The 26,061-nt window shown below is 32.2% G+C and overlaps 2 protein-coding genes across 2 annotated transcripts in view; both read right to left on the bottom strand.

Annotated features, from left to right (window-relative positions):
• Window positions 1-6,696, bottom strand: part of LOC118201572 (deoxyribonuclease-1-like) — a 67,343-nt gene extending 60,647 nt beyond the window's left edge. The window contains exon 1 of the mRNA XM_035373690.2: window positions 6,570-6,696. The gene's annotated coding sequence lies outside the window, so the exon portion shown is untranslated. The remainder of the gene's footprint in view (window positions 1-6,569) is intronic.
• An 8,986-nt stretch (window positions 6,697-15,682) lies between these two features.
• Window positions 15,683-24,744, bottom strand: LOC118201570 (uncharacterized). Its single transcript, XM_035373688.2, has 3 exons — window positions 24,599-24,744; window positions 21,280-21,331; window positions 15,683-16,080 (listed from the first exon to the last, which is right to left on the bottom strand). Exons 2-3 carry the CDS (start codon window positions 21,296-21,298, stop codon window positions 15,755-15,757), a joined length of 345 nt encoding a protein of 114 aa, XP_035229579.1. The 5' UTR covers window positions 21,299-21,331; window positions 24,599-24,744; the 3' UTR covers window positions 15,683-15,754.
• Between the last annotated feature and the right edge of the window lie 1,317 nt (window positions 24,745-26,061).

The raw sequence follows: 26,061 nt of genomic DNA, 5'->3' as shown, positions 1-26,061 counted from the left end.
TACTGATACACAAAAATATTTACATATATTACACTCCCTTACATTACTTTGCTTACAGATATATGCACTTTCATACATTCGTTATGCCTACATTATATATCGGTTCATTATATATGGTCTTACGGTATAATTTGCCGAAATTTATTTACACAGTACATGCACATTGTTAAATGCAACTGACTTTCCAGGTATGAATACAGGCAGTCTTTATACTGTGAGTTTCTAGTCTACATTATAGTTTCTTACAATTCACTTGAATGACAGTTTTCCTACATTGCAATACATGTCCTTTTTAAAATGCTTAAGTTGTTTTTACATGCTGGGTTGTTCTATGGGTGACACAAGTCTGTATCTAAGTCGGACAGTCTGTCCATCAACTGCACCAGCTTTTTAATAAAGTGCCGCTGTTTTATCATATATTTACAGAACGGCTGGCGATTTGTTTCAGGGAGATTGATATGCAGTCCTTCTGTTAATGGGCATGACGTTAGATAGTGCTCTGGTGAGCCTGAGTCGCCGCGTGCACATTGACTTGTGTGACTTATGCCACGCTTGAAGAAATATTCCGGGTAGGGCCCATGCCCGGAAATGAACCTTACCAACTGTGCGTTCGCTACATTTCGGCTAGTGTCCACATAGCCGATGAAGTAGTGGGTCCTTCTCCCTGTGGTGCTTTGGTCCCATTCGTTCTGCCACATGCCAGTAGCCCTTAGGCGTAGTGTCTTCTTTAAATACGAATGCGGCCATGGGATGATAATTGGTGCATCGGGCGGGTCAGTTGTTGCCTCTTTGGCGAGTTGGTCGGCAAGTTCATTGCCATAGCCTCCTCCACAGAAATTGCCATGGCCAGAGATTGCCATGGCCTCCTCCACAGAAAGCCAGTCTCTTACTTACCCTTTTTTCCGCTTAGTGGGCACTACCTATTTTCACTTTCGGAGGACCAGGCACTACACAATTGAAATGATGAAAAATGGTGAAAGAGATTTTAGCTAAAAGCAATGATTACCAGACAATGATTACATTCAATCATTAGCAATGATTACTAGACAATGATTAAATTCAATCATTGGCAATGATTACTAAACAATGACCGATAAGCAATGATTACATTCTGATTACTAGACCTTTAAGAGGGTACAGTCAACAGACATTACCAATCTTCTTATAGCTCAAACAAAAAAACACGTGCTACAATGTTTTCTCATAAAGTTAAGCAAGTTCTACTTTTATACAGCGATAAAAATAATACGTACGTGTTTTTAGTTTCGAACATTATATCTATTTTGCGACCTAAGGGCCTTGTGGGTCTTCTCAACTTTAAGAAAGTCAATCATATGAAATTCATTTTGAACAAATGAAAAGTGTTAATAATAATAATCCATTGATTTATCGAGTTTTGGTAGAAAATCAAGATAAAAATTTTGGTTGAACATATTCCAGATTCTTAAAGGTAATTTTTGTTGATTTGAAAAGATGAATGAGAAGAACTTTTGCCTAATTTCTCAATTTAGTTTGTTAGTCAGTAATCCGGTACACTTGCCGACGAAATTCCATCCTTAGACATGAGTTACGCTTCAAAGAGAAAAGACGGGTAACATGTAGAAATGATTAAATTCACATTGTGGAGGTTGAATGATAGCAACATCATTGACAACAACCATCTAAATATGAATCTAATGAATTTACCGTGGGAGAAATCGCTCCAAAAATTGGAATTAATTTGGGAACAGTTTCAAAAATTATCTCTCACTGCTGAAGAACAGAAGTAAAAACTTATGAATTTTAGTAGAAAGAAACTTATGGAATTCAATCTAACACTTGAAAGAAACATGCATTTAAACTAAATTACTGATAATGCTATGAAAAACACGAAAGAATATGAGGAGAATAGTATCGACAGAAACAATACTTTAAATAATTTTTAATTAAGAATAAAGCTTATATAATAGAATATTTAGAAATTTTACTGTTTTACTTCTTCAGCTTAAATAAACAATTCAAAATATATATAAAAAGAGTTTGCATAATAAAATATTTTAATGTGGATTTTATTGTTTTGTTTCTTCATTTCTAATAAAATACTGAAATATATAAATTTTGAATATGAGTTTACAAAATTATTGGAAAAAATATAATATATTACATGCATAAGGTGACTTAACTAACACGATAAAAGAATATTACTATTATTATGATCGGCATCTGTGTCACTTTATTTTATATAATTGCTGCATTATAAAACATGGTATTCTTCTGTTATTGGGACCGGATTCAGAAATGTATGTATGTATGCGCTTGTCTATATATATGCACACAATATATGCATATACATAAATACACATGCATACGCACGTACATACTTATACTATACACGCATACATGAACACATATGTATATATACACATGCATTACATTTCTGAATCCGGTTCTTCCCATAATAGAAGAGTACCTAAAACGTTATCTGTTGAAATTATAGGATAAAGGCTTCATCTCTTATCTTGAAAACGTTTTCACTTAATTCTGAAACAATGTCTATTTATCGAAAGAAAAATGTATACGAAAATAATCAAAATAGCATTATAATTTGAAGTGAATCCAATACGTCTTAGATTATTTGGCTTAGGCGAAGCATGCAAGGGCTATATGCTTTAAATCTAAACTAGATCTTTCCTCGGAGAATGAGTTTAATGAAGAATTCCAAGACGAAAAGATTACACTAAATACCCTAAGTGGTTATTGCACGGCAATATTTAAAAGTTTCGGGGATAATTCCTTTTTCAGGTAACTTAATTTTTGCATGCTTCTATAATCGGTTTCGATTTTTAAGCTTAATCTCCAAATTTGAGTTGGTACTCAAGTTTTGGTTTTAAGAAGTGCATTATATGTTTAAAAATCCACTATTATGACAGAAGGTATACGAGATAAACAAACATCCAAATAAATAACATCCAATAAACAAAAACATCCATTTCAGTACGAAAGGCTTCCATCTTTTGTTATGTCAAACAGACTACGAGTATTTTAGATCATTGCAAGCTCTGAGATTGTTCCTGCATAAGAAATAGCTGTTGAGTCATTCAAGAAGTTAAACGTTAATAAGAGTTATCATTTTTAAAATTCTATAGTCAAAGAGGGAATGGAATATTCCCCCACCTAAAAACAAACTCTCCTTCCAAAAAATTTCTTTTAACGATGAGGTTTGTTTTTAGCTAACTGATTACAGTAACAGTACACCTAGAGCAGTGTTTCTCAAATTTATTTCTTCTACCGCCCCCTTTGAAAATCAATTATTTTTCATCGCCCTCCATGTTTTATACACTCCTAAAACTTAAAAATCACAATTTCATTACTTTAATTAATTTACTTATAGTGTGCTATATTAGTCGGTTCTGGTGTTTAAACTTACATTCTAAACTAGAAATTTTTGCCAGTGAGAGCAATTAAAACGCAACTTTATAATATTAATAATATATTTTAATCAAATTAAAAGAAACAATATAGATAGGTAATCAATTTTAGTTTTTAAACTAATCTAATGGGATGGATGAATTTGATGATTTTTAACAAGTTTGTTGATATCAGGTTCGATTTTACTCAAAAACAGTCGTAAGTCGCCGCGTTTGGTAACTTGCAAATGATTTCTCTTTTTAGTAAACAGCGTTGTCACAGCGCTAAATTTACGTTCACACAAATATGACGATGGGAATGATATCAAAAATAGTTGAACGATCGACCACAATCCAGGGTACAACTGCGGAATTGACTTTTTTGTAGCCAAAATTGTTGGTAGCCATTTTTTAGACATTTACACAGCTGTATGCTTTGCGTCATTTTAAAACGTACGCGCATACGGCGTGCGGGCTATCCTACGAAATCTATGTTAAGCATTTTAAGTTTTTATACTATCATACAGGGTAGAAATATAAACTAAGTATTCGTATTATGTAGTAGGTAGGTTTTAATTCTAGTGAAATTTAAAATATAAAGTAAATCAAATTAGAAATCTACCATCGCCCCCCTAACCCACGTCAACACCCCCCATTTTTTTCTGGGACCCTTAACTCCTCCCTCTAGGTCTCAAACGCCCACAAGGGGGCGTTATCGCCCACTTTGGGAAAGACTGACATAGAGTATGGAGAATCTGCATCTCAAGACTCCTTTGTACATAATCAGTCATATTTTATTTTCAAAAAAAAAAAAAAAAAAAAAAAATATATAAATATATATATATATATATATATATATTAGTCAGAAATGTAAATTTGAACTCTCTTTTATCTGCAGATGATAATTTGTGATAACAATTGCAATTTATCTATCTCAGAATAAGTGGAGCTGATCTGACAGCGTTATCATGCGACGATTTTCTATGATTTTAAAGTGGTGCGAAATCAAAAAGAATGCCTTCAGTATCTACGATTAGTACCTAATAAATGGTACAGAAGGGACTTTAACATTGGATCAGCAGCTGTATATAAAATTATTCATTAAAAATTGCATATGAAAAATTAGTTTGTCGCTGCCCCTCTCATAATTTAACAGAACATTAAAAAGCGGAATGAATGTATTAGAATCAGTAAAGAAACCCTAAATTTACTTAATAATGATGTACATCGCATTATTTCTAAAATCATAACTTGTGATAAAATATATACCGTTTTGGGCTGTTTCGAGAAAGTTTGTTTAACGTCAGCAACATAAAGTATGGATCTTTGAAACTGATCCCCAACCAAAAAATGGTGAAAAGATGATAAACAATGAAAAATCACTGTATGCCATTACTCTCAGAAGTAAAGCACTGGTGAACTACAAATGAACTTGATAACTACAAATGATCAAAGAAATCAAGAAGACAGTTACAGTTCATTGGCACTTTTAGATAGATTTCTTCCAGATATTCTTAAACAGGTGAATATCAGGTGATTCATTTTTAACCGTGATAATGCATCTTCTCATTCAGTGAGACTGACAGTAGAGTTTCTTCCATAAGAACATATAAAATATAATAGAACATCCATCCTGCTTTCTCTAGATCTCACAAGGAATGATTTTCAGATGTTTTTTAATCAAAAGCTAATACACGCGGCCGTCGTTTTGATTCCGAAGATGAAATTGCTGGACTATAAAGGCATATTTTTCATTCGATTACAAAAAATAGATAATTTGAACCATATGAATTTCGAAAAATTCGCCTACAAAAGTGCATTGATATTGGAGGGAATTGCTCTGAACAATTCTAAGATTTCGTAAGTTTAACTTGCGCCTCTTAGCTGCATCTCAAAATTTTCAGTGTGATCTTCGTATTTAGAACAAAAAACTAAAATACAGTTTCAAAAATGCAGTAATATACTGTCAACTACAACTACACCGAAAAATGTTTTGTAGCCACAATTATATAATATTTTTCCTGGGAAAATGTAAAAAACTACAGGTACCTCTTTGGCCTCGCTATTTTACGCTACAATGCTGTTCATTAACCATTGGACAATAAAAGAGTTATCATTGCACTTTATATTATCTTTATCTTTCATATCACCTTATAGATAATTAGTTTGCTGAGTGTTGGCTTTTGATGTAACTTAAGATCTCTAATTTATTTTACAAATTCTAAATGTTTAAAAAAATTAAAAGAAAAAAAGAAAAAAAATCTGAAAAGTTTCAGATTTTAAATTACGTCCAAAGGGGCGTTTTTTTAACGTTTTGTGTGTTACCTTTATTTATTAAATATCATGTTTTTTGCACTTAAACCATAAAATTCAATTCTACAGCAATATCTCAAAAGAATTTTAAAATGAGCATATCTTTAGAATTTCCGATACACAGTGTCGCACGCTGGAGATAAAAATGTTTTTGTTTTTCGTACAGTGTTGCCATTGTTCGCTATGAAATCGTTGAGTTTGTTAATCAAAAATTCGTTAAAGTTTTTCAAAATATGAAATAGATAATAAAACAAATTCCAAAATCCAAGTTCGGGCTTCCAGATTCCCATGTTCTATTGGAGGACAACTTATTGAAAATTTGATATATCTAGGTACCGTTGTTTTTTCGCAGCGCAAGAAATATGCATACATTTATGCAGCTTCTTCTTTACTTAATTTCTTTAAATATAATGTTGAGCTCTAATATTCGCTGGCAACAATTTGAAAAGTAAAACCGAAATTTATAGTGAACCGACGCAAAATATCAAAACGAAATTATTAGCCCTTCTGAGCTAACGCCCTTTGGGCTAAAAACGACGCTTTTTAGTAACTAAAAACTTCAGTTCGTTTTTAATAGCATATCTAATTAATATTTAAAAATTAATTAATTTTTAAAGTTTTGTAATAATATATCTAAATAGTATAATTTAAATTTTAATAGTAAATATAATTGAGATAATTTACAGTATGTCTAAACAATAATTATGAATATTAGCTGCGTCGTAATAATAGTGTTTCTAATGGCACCTTAGTACAAAATCGTTTGGTTTTATTAAAATTATTCAAATATCCAGGTGGCAACACTTAAAAGAATAAATTTCCTAAATCTTGGTTTACCGATTAAGCAAATACAACTGAATAAATACTTACGCTAAAAAACACGAACGTAGGAGGAGAGCCTTTGCTTACTGTGATTTTTTGCGCAAATTCCTTTTTATAATGTAATTCCTAAACGATTAGGAGATATTTTTTTTTTATCATAACAGGTGCTCTGTTTCATGAGACTGAAATATATCTATATGCATCTCACAACGTTTGAAATAATCTAAAATATTTATCTTCATTTAATTTATCACAGGCAATATTATATTTGCAGGTATTTTTAATTCAGCAATCAACGATATGATAAAAAAAACTTAGCTGGAAGTAATTAAATAAGTTTTTATTGACGAGTGACATGAAGGGACATACATTTCTGAAATTTTATTTCCTGCATAGCTGATTAATAACATTAAGAGTGTATTAACATAAAATTAGATAAAGAGTTATAGTGGATATATTTAATTTATTTCCTAAACTTTGTGTCTGACAGATAATTAATAGGAGTAACAGTAGTTAGATTGAATAAATATAACACACGTAACAAACTTACAAGACCGGGTAACGGGGTATTAACGCTTTTATCAGGAATTAATAATCTTTATAAGTGCAGAAATGCTCGATTAGGAGCCTAAATCAACGTCGGTAAATAACCGCACTGTTTATGTAATTACACTGGTTATCATTAATTAAGAAAAATTCACAAAAATGACGATTACTCAAAACGTTACACGTAGAATTTAATGAAACGGACCCACAGCATACATCATATAGAAAGGTATAAAATAACATAAGAAATTACGAGACAATTATGGTGTTATCGAAATCAGTCCCGGATCTAGCGGGGGGGGGGGACAAGCTGGGGTTCTTGCCTTGGCGGCAACTCTCGTGGGCGGCAAATTCAAATATAACGCTGGATCGTATATGGTATATTTTGTATTTGGTATATTGTTCGCTAAAACAGCTCTCTAATTTTAGTACAATGTTAATAGCTTTAAGGCCAAGTTTAAAAACCTCTTTCAGGAACATTTATAATTAAATACTAAGAGCCCTTTTAAAGGAACATGAGTTAAAATAAAGTACAGCTGATTACAACTACAGTAAGATCAGAAAGACGCAAATAGAAGGACTCCAGGCGTCACTGATAGAATCAGAGTGACCCTTATCGTTTCTTGTCTGGGCGGGGGATGTATTCAAATGAAAAATAGAACAATAGCTTGTTGAAGAAGTCGCCTGGTTTCCATAGCAACGCCTTCTGAGAAATGGAGAAGCATTGTAACTATTTTCTGACAGCTAACCCCAAAAAAAATTAACCTTGGGCCATCCCAGACAAATGAAATAATTCAAATTAATATTCGTCGAGTATATACAAGAGTATATACATCATTATGTCTTCAAGATGAAGCAAGGCATTTAGATTTCTTTGCAGCCAGTGGGCAACTTAGGCTCACATTTGGTTTGACTCGGAACAGTAGAGCGTATTTTGGATTTTAAAGCTAGATTTATTATTTTTATGGTTATTTTTTAGTTTTCAGGTCTCTTCTGTACTCTTTTTTTTTTTTTTTTTTCGTTTTTTTTTTTTTTTTTTTTTTTTTTTTTTTTTATATGTTTGCTGCTTTTAATAGCCCGCACGTTATTCTTATTAAGGCAATTCATAGTGAGTTTCATTTAGATTAAAAGAAACGATCAGCGCGCTGAGGGGAAGAAAAGCGGAATATAGAAAACGAGCCAAAGATAAGGTCAAACAGAGAAAACAAAATTCAGCTAAGATGAAAAAATAACTTTACGGAAGTAAACCGTCAGACCCTGCCGCAATTCCGATTATGCTGAGATTCTAGAGGATATTAATATTTCTTGCAATTTGCACGATCAAACATGACTCCATATATCATCCTCAAACAATCTACAAGTCAGCATTTGAAAAGAACAACCTTCTTCATCGACATCAAACGAATAGCTGGAGGACATGAAACCATGATATAAAGATCTCTTCATTTAGATGGGGGCGGGCAGCAGAAAGACGAAAAACTAAAAATTTTCCATGTGTTGGACCCATGCAGTGGGTTGGTCGTAGAAAAAAACTGAAAGATCACCAACAATCTTTCTTAAGCAGTCAATCAGTATTATTAGCCAGTAAACATTCAGAAAACGTAAACCCTCAGTCCTATTGAACGTGATGGCAGCCATTTAACATGTAATACACAACATTAGTAAACAAGAAAAGCTTAGAAGATCTTGGTTTACATATTCTAAAAACGAGAATGCAATTTTTTGTACACCCTGGAAGATTTATCAGAAACATGGTGCTGCCGCTACGCCATACTACAGGATTCATTGATTGAAAAAAGTTTTAGCAAAATCAACTGAGCACGAAACATCTGGAATCCACAGAGGTGCATCATTAAGTGGAAAATTCGAGTATAACAAATGAAATCGCGCCAAGGCATCGATCAAGACACTGAAAGTCTCATTCACACAGAGAAAGAAAAATGGAGAGAAATTCTATAATCATGGATGCGGTACTGTATCTTTCAGCAAACTGTCGTTCTTTTCTTGGGTCTGATGATATCTCAAGTAGCTTGTTCACAAAGTGTCCTCGACCTAGCGAAGGAAATTTTCTGAAGTTAATCTTTCCACTTGCCAAACATAATTCAACTCTTAAGTACCATTCAAAGCACCAAACAAAGGTAAAGAAATCATATTTATCAAAGATAATTCAAAATGAAGTTATTAACTTAAAGGTAAAACAGTTTGAAATAGCATTTTAAACGATATTAAAGAAGCCAAATACTACACAATAACGCTCGATTGCACTCCATATGTGTCTCATACAGAAAAAAATGAACTATGTGATTCAATACATAAAAACGTGTGGTGATGTGTGTGAGATAAAGGAAAATTTAATTGATTTCATAGAAATTGGTGGAAATATAGGAGAATGTATTTCTCAATGCATTGTAGAAAATTAGTGTCTTAATTGAAACTTGATGGTTTAGATATTGGACAATGTCGGCGTCAGTATTACGACAACGAGTCTAATATGGCTGGCATTTCTGAAACAGTACAAGCTAGGATTACAGAAATAAATAAGCTGGGGGAATTTGTGCCGTGTTTTGGCTCACTCCTCGTATCTTGTCGGTGTGCATTTTGCTTCTTCGTGCCCGGAAGCAGTTAATCTATTTCGAATTACTCAGAAAATACTTCGCTTTTTTGTTGGATGCACTACTCGATGGTATATTATGAAAAAAAATTTACAAAATACAACTTAAGAGGAAGCAGCAAGCAAAATATGTGGCTGTGAAAGTCCTTTTAAGGAATTTATAGGAAATATTAAAGTATTTAAAAGAAATTAAAGATTTTTCTCTTGATGCAGAATCAAAGCACGAGGTACGACATCTGGTACATGCTGTGAAAAATTTTTAATTTAATATCAACCTCAAAATTTGAACTAATATTTTTCCAGAATTCAATCGAGTAAATATAGAAACTCAAAAGGAATTCCTCTTCCGCCTTCTATGTAGTTAGCGAAAGAACTAACCAAAATTGAGGAATTATAAAAAATGAGAGAAAAATCCTATGGAATATTGAATACAAGAATCTAAAACAGTAGCCGAAAAACTTTCAGTTGAGTCTATTCTGACGACGGAAAAATTCAAAAGCACAAAAAGCAATCTGATTAAGTGTTTGAGGACGAATCACGAACACTTCAACCTGTTCAGATCGAAGTTTCAGCAAATTAAAACATATTAAAAAATATCTACGATCATCGGTGAGCCAGGAGCGTTTATCAAGTCTCGCGATTCTGGCAACCGAAAATCAAACCGCAGATCAAATTATGACGATTCCATGCACTTATTTGCAGAACAAAAGGCTTACAGAGTAAAATTTTAATTTTCGTTACTAATTCCATGATATTTTAATAGCGTTAAGGCAGGTAAGAACATAAAATTACTTCTGAAATAGGAAGTATGAAAAACAAGACAGGAAGTACGAATACTAGGAGTGATGGCCCTTTTCTGTATAGTCTTTTCAGAAATTTTTCTTTCCTTAATAGCCCATATTTTGTATGCAATGACCTCATTAGTGGCTGAGCAATAATAAAAGCCTCTGAGCACAGTAGTTCGGTCGGAGAGTCAAGTATATGTGAATGTGCTGGCTATATGAGCATTTCCGTGATTTTTCCGTGTGTAACATACATAAGAGCTAGTTTCCCTTAAAAATTTTTTTCCACGGTGCATTCCTCCTCTTCCATGCAGTGCCTAATGGCGAAACACATAGTAAACAATCAGACAAATGTCCTCAGCAGTGGCCGAGTGATTAAGACCGCTGAGAATACTGGTAGTTCGACCTTGCCTGGGTTCAAACCGAGGCGAACGGGCTGGCTGCATGGCTTGTTTTCCTGGATTTCCTCACGTGTAACGTGAGTACGAGCCAGTTTCCTTTAAAAAGTTCTTCCACGAAAGCACCTCTCCTCTACTTAAATAGCCGTCCTGTTTTTGCCATATTCATAAAATCTAACGTAATTTAACCAGCACGCAATAACACGGAATAGTGAGAAGCTTAGGAGATGCTCGTTCCCCCTAGAGCGGGAAAACGAATGAGAGAGAGAGAGAGACCTTCTGCTCTCAGTTGTGATTAGGTGATTTCGAACAAGTTAATTTCAATCCTTTGCTATTGAAAAATCATGCGTATGCACACTTATATACATATATATAAAGAGGGGAAAAAAACGACTTTTTTATTGAAATTAAATATGCAGAAATTTCATACACAGGCAACGCAATAATTAAAAATTCAGAGTCATAGGCATAGTTATCGTAAGATATAGCATCCCACATCATCACACCAGCATAATGGCTGTGTGCCTGTGTAAAACAAAGGCTGATTGGGACCGCTAGCCTTGCCCCTCTAAGAGACGGACTCGATGGTCGTCTGTTCCAAGACTAAACCGGGATTCATTGCTGAACGCAATGCGATGACAATCGGCTGGCTGCCAAAATCATCGACACCACTTCAGACGGCTCTGTCGATGTTATGAGGTTATAAAAGCACACATCAGGCCGCTGTGAGCGCAGCTCCGTCTCAGCCAAGTGTCGTGAGATGACGGAAGGTGACAGTTGCAGTATAGTTTAACCGCGCCTGCCGCGACTATGAGCACAAGTATGTATGCACTATTCGGACCGATTTAATGACGAAATAGGGTGGATGGAACACAAATTTTCCAGATATTAGTCCAACGGGGAAATTTTCCCAGAAGAACTATATATTTCGTTTTGGCATTTTGCGTTCATTCACAACAAGCGTCGTTTCACTTTTCAAATTGTTGTCACCAAATGTTGTCGCCCTATATTATATTTTAAGAAACTGAATAATGAAGAATCTGCATAAATGTATTTATGTTTCTCGCATTATGATAAAACAACGGCACCTAAAGCCATCGACTTTTGAATAATGTAACCCTCCTGCGAATATGGCCATCTGGAAGCCCAAATTTGAAATTTGTTTTATGATCGATTTCATATTTTGAAAAACTTTAACGGATTTTTGATTAACAAACTCCAGGATTTCAAAACGAGCAATGGAAATGTTGTACAGAAAAAAAAAAAAAAAAAAAAAAAAAAAAAAAAAAAAAACATTTTTATCTCCAGCGTTTGAGACTGTGTATCGGAAATTCTAAAGATATGCTCATTTTAAAATTATTTTGCGATATTGATCTTGAACTGAATTTGATTGTTTAAGTGCGAAGAGCATGATATTTAATAAATAAAGGTACCACACGAAATGTAAAAAAAAAAAAAAAAAAAAAAAAAAAAAAAAAAATCTCCTTTGACGTAATTTAAAATCTGAAACCTTTCAGAATTTTTTTTTTTTTTTTTTTTAGAAATTTTTTTCATTTTTTATTTTTTCTCTTTTTTTTTTCACTGCTTTCATAGGTAACAGATTTGAGGAGGCAGAAAATGACTGTTAAGTAAGATAATATGCTGATCATTAAATGTAATTAATTATTTGATTACATTGTATTTAATTTTGTGCATTTATATGTTTATTTATATATTTTGGTAAAACTATCTGAGTTTTTAAAGCTTAATTTTACTGCATATGTTATGTATATTTAGAAATTGTATTATAATTGTAATAGTAATTTTGTGATAATAAATAATTATTATAATAATACTAATTATAATTATTTTGTATCTCTTTAATCCTTGGACAAAAATGCACGTATATTTATATACACTGAAAAAAGAAATTTCTGAATAATTAGTTATAATAATTATATTAAGTAGTATATCTCTATTTGATTTTTTTGAACTAAAATTTATACTCATTATTTTTAAGTTTGTAGAGACATTAGGTTATTTCGAAACAGGATGATGGGAAAAATGAGAAACGTCCTCGCCGGGAATCGAACCACGGGCCTCTGGAATACGCGCCCAGCGTGCAGACCACTATACTACGAAGACAAGCTAAGAAGGCGGGAGAAATACCTTATAAGTTGGAGTGTGGGATGAAATCAAATTTATCTTAGAAAGAAAGAACGAGAATAATTCTTGCATAAAATATCACAATGTTGGCAAATGCGATGTTAAATTAACTATGATTAATGTAGATCCTGCTCAAATGGAGTGGATACCTGCTGATCTTTATTTTTCGTTTTTTTTTTTTTTTAACTACAGAAAGAATATTTCCGCTAAAAAATTGTAGTCCCATTATTGGTGCTACTTTCGTAGACGGTTGCACGGATTTTTGGCGATTTTTTCTTTGGCGAGTGATACGACTAATGGTAAACCCATTGCTAGACAAGCTATTTATGGTAACCGATACTTTGTTGTCATTTTATTTAAAAAATAATGCGTTTTATTATGCATAAATTCTGTGTTTAAATATCATTTATGGCTTCGAAATATTAAAAATCAATTTAATTGTGCATTTTTATTTGAAATAAAAATTTTATTGTTTATGATATTTTATGGAATTTTATGTTGTGGGTGATGTAATGAATGACGTCACATTACTTTAAAAGTAATTGGTTTTAATATCTATAAATTTAATCTAATATTTTAAACACTATTTATGGCTGTTAAATATTAAAATACAATTTAATTTTGCATTTTTTAAAAACGATTTTATTATGTATGATTATTTAAATAATTTAAATTCTATTCGGGATGTAATCAGCTCCCTGATTGGTTACAGAATATTTGTGCATTAAGGAGCTGTAATCAGCTCCCTGATTGGTTACTGAATATTTGTGCATTACCGCGACATTTTAAAATTTTATTATTCATCTCTTCAAATTCTTTAGATTACATTTTTCAGTTTTTTTTACAATTTTTTTCAAATGTTTTCATTAGATTATATTTTTAAAAATTATATTACATTTTTTGAATTTTTTTCATTTGATATCTAAATTATGATTACGATTTTTTTGTAGTACTTATCAATATACGACAGGTTAAATACTAAAAAAAATGTTAAGTACATATTTTTCTTTATAATTGTATACTTTAATTTTTATTAAAAATTAATACACTGTTTTCAAAAATTGCCGAGATATTTATTGCCACATATGTTTTAATGTTAAATAATTATATCCTACAAAACTTATTTTAAAGGATTTGAATTTAAGTAATATTTTAATTCTTTTAAACGTTAGTATGATGTTTTTAATTCGATATTCTATTTAAGTAATATTTTGATCCAATTAAACGTTGGCGCAATGTTTTTATAGCTGTGTTTTTATTCTACTCGTATTTCTTAGAATCTTTCTCTTCTTTTCTTTCTTTTATTCTATTCTATATGAAAGTAATAATAATTTAATCTTACTTTAGTATTTTATACTCATAGTAAATGTATTTATTTAAATTTGCTTGCCATCTTAAAAAACGGCATTTTCAACAAAAAATTAATCCATTATTTTGAACGATATTTATTTTTTTAAAGTCCTTTATGCGGTAAACTACGTAAAAACAGCGTTTTTTCAAGATGGCTGACGATTGTAAAAACCGCGCCAACAATTGCGCCAACGTAAATCGCCAAAAATCCGTGCAACCGTCTACCAAAGTAGCACTCCTTTATTTTTAGGAATTTTGTTTGTATACAACAATGAAAACAATGTAATAAACAATGAAATATACGCTGTTCACGTAAAATTAGTATGTTACGAAAACACATTTTCAACAATTTTGGTTTCCAGCAGCGCACATCAGTGCGAATTTTCGCATTTATTTCTGCGAATATGAAATAAAGGCGCGAAAGGCAACAGGATTGATTACGCTATGACGCGGGGAGTTTCCCTTCTTCAAGAGTGAGTTCTTCAAGAGTTTCTTTTCAAGAGTGAACTCTCCATGTGACCGCCTCACCCTGCGGAGTTTAATTAAAATCCCGTCTGGACAAGGCTTCTGACAAAACAATGTGTAAACAATGTGCTTTGGTAGAATTCCAGCCAAGGTTGTGTTTCAGGTGGTCGAACTACATGGAAGAGGCTGTAGCAGGTTAGCTAGTGGATAGTGATGAAGTTGGGGTAGTTCGGACCTGTCTCACAATCATCCGATGTTGTCTCCCATTCGCGCACCTTCGCCTTCTACAGCTTTAATTCCATCGATAAGTACTTTGCAACAACCATTGTTGTCGGAATGTTTCCACAGCCATGTCCGTACGTGTAGGGGCGGCTTATTGTTCATGTATGACCAGATCACTTCACGCGCCTCTATCTTGCGAACACGTTCCATGTTGTCAAATTAGCTATAAAGTCTTTGATAACTTCTTAACAGCATTATTTGTAGTATCTCCAGAGAACTACGACGCCAAGAATTAAAAATATGTACCGTCTGCAATTGTTACCGATTTTATAGGATGCTAGTTGGGCAGTAGACACGCATGGTGTGACAGAAGTTAATCCTTATCAGGCCTGAAAACTGAATTTGAATAACTGGTGACATTTGTTAAAAGAATTTGTATACAAATTTTCGAGGTGATCAGATTATTATTTTTTTTTTTAAGGATGCACATTTTTTTTAAAGATTGTATAAGCGTTTTAATGGAATAAATACTAAGCATAAACGATGAATAAGTGGTACGAAAATAAGTAAACGGATGCCAGTAGAATTTTATTTTCCAAATTAAAATGGAAGTAAATTTTTATTATAAAAATGGAAGTAAATTTTTACCATAAATGCAAACGAAAAAAAAGTCTGTATTAAAAGTGATCAAACTGGAAGTAAATTATGTTCATTTTAGTTCAGCGTAGTAGAAACACAGCAATGAAAAGTTGTATTTTTCTCTTCTCTGTCGAAATAAATCACAATATCATAACGAGAACGTTTTAAATCGGCATTCGCAGTTTCGTCTCTTAAAGCACCTTTTTCTACTTTGTATTCGAGTGCTTCAACTAATTCATGAGAAACAAGCTGGGGATATCTTTCTGCAAATTTTTTAAGGCTCTGAATTATATCTTTTTTATTTAAAGAACTGATGGTATACAGCTCAACTTCACTATCGGTAATATATATGCTGAAGTCGAAAGTTGTTTTCTGTTTCAAAATGTTGATCAGATCTGAAACTGAAAGAAAAAAAAAGTAAAAGTGAAGCAAAATTTAACAATTAATATTAATTCCTCATAGTTTAGATAGCAAAATATGACAGGTTAATGGTATAAGGAGGTTCTGTAATGCTACGAGAGCTACGAAATAAAAGAATGACATGACAATCAAATCAGTAGGACACATAGAGATCTATAAGGAACAGCAAGAAAGAAAGCAAGTTGATAACAATAACTGAAGCTTTGTTCCCTTAAGATTATTTTTTGTGTGTCTTTTGCTATGTCTTAGACACCTTTCAAAGGAAATGGAAACTGGGGAGTTATTGAATGGTTGAATGATCGAAGCCAACTCTCGAGAAAAAATGAGCAACATAATTTTGATTTCGCTCAAAAAAAAAAAAAAAAAAAAATCTTTACCCTATATTATGTTTCTTCCTCCTCCCTGACCTCAAAAGGTTCTGAGTACTTGGAACTGGTGGTTCTCACATAGTTTTCTTTTCTTTGTAGAATATCGGTATAAAAATTTAAATTTAGCATTTTCTTTGGTTAGAGCTATCACATGATAAAAATTTTCATAGTCTGAAAACCTGCTTTATTTGATTCATTTCATAAATTGAAGTCATGATTCTACAACAAATCGTTTAATATATATTTAATCTTACACTCTTTGCGTATTCTTTATTCTAAAAATCTGCTTTCTTAATTATAAAAAATACGCTTTTCGGAGAAAAGGAGTCCTGTTTAAACAACTTCATCAGCGAATAATGATTTTATTGTGCAAACTCTTTGATGGGAATATTTTTGAGTTCATAGTTATACAGTAGATAAATTATTAAGTTCAAAGGAATATATTAAACGGCATTCAGTTTAATTTATTAAATACAGAAAATTTTGACCTGTTGACAGGAAATAGATATTTAGCAATACATATTATGCATTTAAAAGCAACGCAACTAAAAGTTTTCAGTTTAACTCATATAAAATCAATTCAAATTTTTCAATTATTTTTTTAATATCTTTGTCATGGCTTCTAATTTATAAGACTTGAGATTTATAAGACGAGTTTCACTATATCGGTTATTCTGTTTTACCGCACTTTTCTTTTTCCAAGGAAGCACAAATTTTCAATGGATTCCTATCTAGCTTATTTATTGATGAAAAATGCTTCCTTTCTGCTTTTTAATTACTTTCTGCTAAATGTGAAAAAATGATTAATGGCTTTCAGCGAATCGCCAAAAATACTTTTGGAGTAAACTATGATGTTAAGAGACTGATGTATAAGCAGTGTATTGTACCTTTCATTTCGTACGGCTGTCGTGTTTGGGGACATGCAAAGAAGGTTAACAAAAGAAATTTGAGAAAGATTCAAAGGAGAATTCTTCGTACTATTAGTGGTTGCAGAACCTTAAGCTATGAGGCTACTTTTGTTCTTGCAGGAGTTCCGCTTATTGACTTTGGAATTGAATATAAGAATATTATTTTCGAGTCATTGGTGACTGATACTGTGGAAGACCGCATAAATGGAATTGTCTCCTTCCCTGATCTTCCTCATCTAACTACTTAAGAGCCCATACATTTCTGCGATTATAAAGAGACTACTGAAATGAATTTTCATATGGTTTTCTTTACAGATGGCAGCAAGATGATTAACAAGGCTGGCCTTGCATTTGTTCTTTTTGAAGGCCATTCCGAGGTTTCCGAGGTTTGTTATTTTAGAAGCCGTATACGGAATGAATGCAGAGTTTTTCAAGCAGAAGTTCTGTGTATTTATCTTGCCGTAAAATGGATCAAGGATAATGGGACAACATCCTCAAGGTACCTTATTTGTTCTGATTCTCTTTCTTCTCTTCAACTTTTGAGCAGTATTACCAGCTGCGACAAATTAGTTATCGACGTCCTATTAATTGTCAGTTCACTTGGAAATAGAGAAATTGATATCCCCTTTGCTTATGTGTGTGGTCATCACGGTTTGTAAGAGCTGATTTCTTAGCTAAATATGCCTTAAATTTACCCATTAATATCCACATTAGCATTCCAAAGAGCTAAAGAAGGTTTTAGCTAAGTGGAATGAGGAATGTATTTCATCTTGTAATGCTGAGGTCACTAAAAAGTTCTTTCCTTCTATTTACCATAGAGTGCATACCGAGTCTTTCCTCTCTATTAATTTAAAATTCTCAGTTTTTAATCTGGTCACGGTAAATTTGCAAGTTACCTGTTTCGTTTTAATCTGAGATAAAACAATTTATGTGAATGTTCAAAAGGAGTACCTCAGGATATGGAACATTTGATTTTCTCATGCCCTACATTGGATGGCTCTAGATTATACTTTCAGAACGATTTGAAAATATTCGGAGTGACTTGGCCAGTGAACTTAACTGCTTTCGTGAAGTCCAGACTGTTGTTCTCTACTTTTGTTCATTTTATTTATGCATGCAAATTTTAATGTTTTTGTTAACTTACTTCTGTAAGCCCTGTGCTGTACATCTGTGGTGCACGGGAGTTTGTATGTTTTCAAATAAAAAAAATGAATACTTTTATATTAATGAAACATTTCTTGCTTTACAGCTTGATGCACCATCGTGTATGAAAAATCAATTTTGATACAAAAGTCGTGCTTTTTGAAATAATAATATACTATTTTTTGTCTCACAGTTACTTTTATAGCATATTATCTTCCTATATATTTGATGTTCATTACATTTCGGACGTATATTAACATTAGATACTTTACAGCAGCCCGGTTCCAGATTATCGTCACGCGGCAGTGATGGCGAACCTATGGCACGCGTGCCACAGTCGGTACGAGCCGACTAAAATATTATTTCCTTAATCAATAATCGCAATAAAATTGGACTATGTAATTTAAATAAGTGTTTTAATTTGTTTTAGAACGTTTCACTTACTTACTTGTCACATAAGGCTACTGGCATGCGGCCTAAGCCTAGATATGAGATTTTCATATATCGCCAAAGAAATAATATACATATTTATTCACCCAATTTATGACGTTTCAATTGTTTGGGCCAATCATATTACTTGTTACGTGGCAAAGAATACGCCAAAGTAGCTAATGTCTGCTAAACGAATTCAAATTTATTGCAGACTGCCGGTGAGTTTTAATACTTTGATTATTAAATAGAGTCCTGTTTTCTGATCTAAGCAGTTTAAGGTAACTTATGAATAATTATAATTTAATATCTTAAACGGAATGTACAAATATAATATAAAAAGATGCAATTTGATAATATAGCAAAATACAATGCTGCATGGATCAGTGTTTCCTGTAATAAAAAGTTTTTGTATCGTTGAAAACTCTCTTCATGTTTTATCTCTTTAAGTCTAAAGACAAGTGTGTGTTGTTTTGCTAAGTCAAACCCCCATTTTCAGGTTTAATTGGAGTGTTGGCACTTTGCTATAAATAAGTGGGTTTTGGTTGAATTTTGGGCACGCGAGCCCTGAAAGATTCACCACCACTGCTCTAAGGCATTACTACAATTATTAACGCTTCACATAAATTAAACATATTAATAAAGCAAATCGCAATGTACAACTTGAAAACAAAAAAGGGAAGTTCTATACCTCTTGTCCTAATGGGCACATTGGCGAAATTTTGACTTCAGGTATATATTAGGTTTATATATAGCATTTTTCTAACATAGAATTCCTTTCAAAATACACTTAAACAATATAACCGGAAAAAAATTGAAATTGGACATTTTCTGAAATGACATACCTATTTTATTTGCATTTCGATTCTACGACTCAAATTACGCCAAAGTGCCAAATTTTGTAAAAGTCGCACGAATAGGTTTTTTAAAAATTAGCTCTCAAATTTTAGTTTCTCACTTTTAATTGAATATAGTATATGCTTATTACAATCTCTTTTTTTATTAAACTTACTGGACCCCTTCTTTCACAATTCAAAATTTAGATCAAATCCAAATAAAATTCGCAGCTATTTTCTGATTTGTTTTTAAAATTCTTATTTTTTAGTAATATTTATAAAATTTTCGAGAAAAGAATCTTGAATTATAACCTATAACAGTTTTGCCATCACCTTAAAGTAGATGTATTTCTAGGTATACTTGCAAAAAATAAAATTTTTTAGTCCAGATTTTCGAAGATATACCTGAATTTATGTATTGGCGCGTTTTGAAATTTGTTTTGTTAGTTATAAGCGATAACAACATCAAGTATGGATTACGTACTTTGTTAAAATTGTTTGAAAGAATGAACGATGCAATTTTTATTCATATTGTGCAAAGTGAAAGGGAAGGTTACCATAAATTAGGAATTTCACCAAGTGAATTATTCTTGGCGCAAACTAAAACAAGTGAGCTAAGGCAAATTTTAAAAATTCTCGGTAAGTTTCTCACCAAAATTTACAAAATATAATATTTAGGGTCAATTTGTTCGTAGAATCGAAACACGGAAAAATAGTTATCTTACTTCTGAAAAACTCGGATATTGTGTCAGAATACCTATGTTAGCACAATGTTGTATATAAATCTAACATATACCGTAAGCCACTCTTTCGTGAGAACGATACCCAACGTTCCACCGAAATCGGTACCTTAAGCGGCTAAAAAAGTAAAATTTTAATTAAAATTAAAATGAAGCAATATAACAAAATGTTATAATAATCATTGTCGTGTAGTAAAATATTATTCATTTGGTGTCATAAATATCAAAGGCGTAGAAAAATGCAAAAATGTGGTATTTTGCTACACTGCGACTTAGTAAAACTATCAAAACTTTACCCATTCTGTTAAATTCCGTTTTTTCCCGTTTGCTGCTTGTTTTCATCATTTACATCTGCGTCTTTAGTGTCAATTTTATTTTCCTCGTACATTTTGATTTTTGAGTTTGGATACAGCCCATAAACTTAAAAGAACTTTTATTAAGATCGCTCACAAACTTTTGACTAATATTGAATTTTTTGGTTATAATTAAGTAATATTATTATTATTAAACTGAGAAATATAATAAGGAACTGCATATTTCTCAATAATTTTTTTACATAGATTTTAAATAATAATAATACTGTTTATATGAAGTATTCTGTCACAATTATTTAATATTTCGAGTCTAATATTTTTTTCAGGTCTGTGTTTTCATTTTTATTTCTTTCGTTCATTCGGCCTTACTTAAGGAACATATAAAGAAATGAAATAGGTAATATTTAATAAGCTAGTTATATTAAAACATTATAAAACATACCTCTTCCTCTCAGTTTCATTTCAATAGGCCAGTGATCAGATATTGCTTTAGCCTAGATAGAAATTTTGCTTATTATTCAAATTATATAAAAATCATGGATAAGTGTTAAAAATAGCGCAAATTAAATTAATATCAAAAATTTCATTTTCGATTTTCGAACTGGTTTCTTAAAAGCATTTTCACGCAAATATATTATTTGATAGAAAAAGTATTCCATTGCAATATATCTTCTTCATCCGAATAAAGTAATTATTCTATCTATATCTGTTGAGAAATCTTCATACTTTTCTCACGAAAATTTAACCTCGAGTTTTGTAATATAGATAATTCATTAGAAACTAGAGAGTAAAGCACTTCAAACTACTAAGAACGTTAAACGCAATGTAATGAAAAGCTCATCTAAAGAGAAAGGTAAGTCGGATTTATCTCTGTTCACACGGAATTACGATTTGCAACAACAAAAACCAACAAGCATCTGAACTCTCTGTGGGCTTTTATAATTTTCAACCGATCATCGAGATATTTCTAGTACTTTCTGCTTCTCGAAATTACTGGAAAATAATAAAGATGTGGGATTACGGTTACAGCTAACATAGCGGTCGATTACGTTTATTCAATTTCAATACATATTACGGGTGATACAGGGACTGGACCAAAATGTTGTCAAATAGTCGCCAAATTTGCCGACTTTTCTCAATTTCTGGTAAAAATCTGGTCGAAAAAAATAAGTCACCACAACCGTTGTCAGCTTGACGATATCTCGCCAAATTACCGAGAAACCCATTTACTCAAATGTTAAATGCACTTGCCCCTGTATTCGTGTTTTTCTGCATAGTTTTTTTCTTAAAATTTGTTTCGCGTTACATTACACAGAAAAATACAACAATTTTACATATAAGTGATCTAGAATCATCTATCTATGTACAAAATTCGTAACAATATTTTCAGTACCATTGGGGAATGTCTATTTAACTATTCAAGAAGGTTTTATATTAATTAAAAGCTGAAATAGGAAGTAGTTTTACCTGATAGCGAAAAGTACTGTTTTAAGATATTCACTTTTCTTTCATCATCAGGATAATGCAATCTATAATGCATTACTTTAACTTTTTAGTATTTTTATTTATATATTTACATTGAATTTGTTTTAAGCGATTCATTATTTTATTCTTTATTTATTATTATTTTATTGATTGAATTTTGTTTGACTTTCTAAACGGCCTTCCACAGGATTTTGGTACTTCTAATTTTAGTAATTAAGACTTGCCAGTGTTGATTAGAATTAAGATGTAATAGAACAGAACATGGAATACTTTAAATACTATACACAGTTTTCTCATGGACAAGTTTTAATAGGATTGGGATTTAAGTTGCTTTAGGAAGAAATATCCAATGCTATTTTATCCGATTCGTTTATCTATGTAATACGATTCTAAAGGCAACTTTTCAAAAACCTCTGTTTGATTTCAATTCTAATTCTCATTTATAAAACAAATCCCTGAATATAAGATTCATAAGATAAGAGACTCTACGTGAAATATGGCTACAAGAAAACATGAAAACGTCTCTACAAGTTGTGGAGTGATTGACAAGCTTGAGGAGCGGCATAGTTTGATGTCTGTCACTTAAGAGATTAGAATTGATAAAAGTGCTATTTCGTGAGTTTGGAAAACTCTCAAAATGACAGGTACAGCTGCAAGAAAGGTTGCTCGTGGTCGTCTGAGAAAAATAACGGTGACTAATGGTCGATATATCGCCTTGCAGGGAAAAAGAGATCGAAACCAGACAGACAGTAATATTGCTCAGTAGTTGTGCACCGTAACCGGACGATAGTTGTTCTCATTTACTGTACCCAGAGGATTTCATAAACTTGACCTATTCAACTGACGTGCAGAACGCTGCATATACTTGACAGCAGCCCATCGGTCGCACAATTTACAGTGGTGTAACATAGACTGGACACCTCATTGATGAAATCACGTCCTCTTTATCGATGAGAATTGTTTAAGACTAATAAATGATTCTAAATGATTTTAAATTCGGACCCAATTGATATGGATAGAGTAGAGACATGTTTTCATTCAACTAACATCAGGGAAAGAGACGACTGGGATGGTCCTGGTGTGCTTGTGTGGGAAGGCATTATTAGGAACGACGGGCAGAGCTCAACATTTTCCACTCTTGGTTGGAGATCGTTACTGTGATGAAGTTACCCTTCTCCACTTTGGTCTTTTACCGAGTGCCATTGGTCCTGACTTTGTTTTGTTTTTATGGATGACAATGCACGGCCATGCTGAACTCATGCTGTTGAGGAGCTCCTGGAAAGTGAAGATATCCACAGAAACCAGAGAAATTGACAAGGACCGCTTTCCGCAGAAGTTGCAAAAAGACTCCTCAAGACAACATTCCAAGAGACATGGTCATCACGATGGCAGGAAGAAGAGACAGGAAAATTTACTTACAACATCTTCTCAATACCTACTCTCAAGAGGCTCAAATGCAACCGACTCTTCCTCCAGGCCTGTACCAACCACGGGAAATTCCCAGCGTATTACAGACGATTATCACATATCCTGTGAATACACTGTTCACGGACTGTTACTGCAACAAGGGCATCTTAGAGATAATGAAGCAAATGAATAAAAATAATTATATCCAAGGAACTAAAGATTAATGTAAAATGTAGAAAGGAGTCCTAACCGACAGATTGCTAGCAACGATCAGGATGAGTTCCTAACCCTGTAGTGCCATTAACCATTAACTTAGTTTGGCGGAACAGGTTAAGTAAAGTGACCATATCCACAGAATGGAATGGCCAGCGTGTTTCCCTGATTTAAAATTTCGCATGTGTCGGATACATGCGAAGTTGGCTTAAAACTCTTTAAAAAAACATAAATGTTAGCAGCTATAACCTAATCAGACCTAAATCAGAAAACCTCAGCTTAAATACTTTTAATCTGATTTGCATTCTCGTGAGGAAACGGAAAAGAAAAGTTACAGTATATGCTGAAATTACAAATAACTGGTTAAACAAAATAATAATAACCTTACAAAGTACTTGAGCATGGTAAATAAATAACATTCAAATCTTGCTTAAACTGCTTCTGAAAATTAAGAAAATTTTAACGATTGCCTTCATTCACCATCAATAAGTATGAAATTAAAAAGTGATACATTATGATCATTAGCCTTGAAAAATTTAGAGAAAATTTACAATATCAGTATTTATTCATAACTTAAAATCCTTAAATAAGTGAAATGTGGCAATTTATCTTTTCGTATGAAACATAACAAAACGTAGTTCATAATTTTTACATACCTGTCGTATGGACAGCAGGATACAGCTAAAGTGGTGTCCATGTCATGAGGCGTCAACCAAGTGAATTCTTTCCTGCGCCATAGCTCAATATGCTCCCAGTCTGATGCTTTTAACGTTCTGCAACCAGCGTTGAAGTCTCCCATTATAATCGCATCCTAAAATTTTAGTAGCTAACTAGATGCACTAGTATTCAAATGTATAGAAGGTGGCAGAGAGATATAATAATGTTAACAATGTTAAAGATTTCTCACTATTTTTCATTTCACGAGAAAAACAGCTTTACTTCTTATTTTTCAAAAAATTTATTCATGACATATGTATTATTAAACTTGCCTTTATTTTATACCAGACTAGCAGCTTGCTAGCCTTCGTCTGGCTTTTAAATGTACCGGAAAAATGGCTGAAGGGAACACCAAACGTTAAATTTAAAAACTGCGTAAAATTTTACTCTGCAGAACAACTTCATAAAAAAAATTATTACGTGTAACAAAATTACAATGAAATAAGCAATATCCCTTAATACAAATATTAATTATCCTAACAAATAAATTAACCAACTTCCTTTTGTAAAATCTTAAGAACTCAAATGGTATAAAGGAGGTTAAGAACTTTGTTTCCTAAAAAAATCACTCAAAACTTTTCAATATCTTAAAAACAGTGAAATGAACAATAAATAACATAAAAGAATACAAAAAACAAAAAATTCTGAAACGCAAAGTATAATTAATAATATTTTATCTTATATTTTCAAGAGAAAAAAATTACAATGAAATAAGCTATATCCCTTAATACAAATATTAATTATCCTAATAAAAAATTAACCAACTTTCCGTTGAAAAAAAAAATCATGCAAAACTTTTCAATATCTTACAAACAGTGAAATAAGCAAAAAATAGCATGAAAGCAACTCAAAAAACATAAAATTCTGCGCAGAAATTTACTGTGCAGAACGTCTTTATAAAAAAAAAATCAATAAAAATGTACCATATATATAAAAAAATGACAATCAAATATACCAATCTCTTAAAAACAGTGACATAAGAAATACGAAGAAAAATTGTTGCCAAACCCATATTTCTAAAAGAATGAAACTATTCAAAATGATGCGATTTCATCAAAAATCTATCAACAATAAGAAAGAAAAATTGTTGCCAAAATCACATTTTTAAAGATGTGAGAAGTGTACTCGGAAGCTTCATTTAAAAATTTTTTTAAAAATTCAAATTATTATCATTTTCCCAAAATTCTTTTTGTAAAAGCAAACGCAAGGATGAAAGTTTAACGTGTCCAAAAATCAAATAAAAATAAACTGTACATTTTTAAAAATAAACTTTTTTAGAAAAAATCCCGTTGAAAAGGTGTTAAGCTCCCTTTGTTAAATAAATTCGTATTTAATCGATTTATTGAAACACGAAATTAATTTTAAGTTCGTAAAATAGCTAAGTGCCTACGTTTCATGACGA

Source organism: Stegodyphus dumicola, chromosome 3, assembly GCF_044657685.1.
Source record: "Stegodyphus dumicola isolate Sdum_Otavi_A_Nest chromosome 3, ASM4465768v1".
NCBI lineage: Eukaryota > Metazoa > Arthropoda > Arachnida > Araneae > Eresidae > Stegodyphus > Stegodyphus dumicola.
The sequence above is the reverse complement of the archived record's forward strand: the minus strand, read 5'-3'. Positions and strand labels throughout refer to the sequence as shown.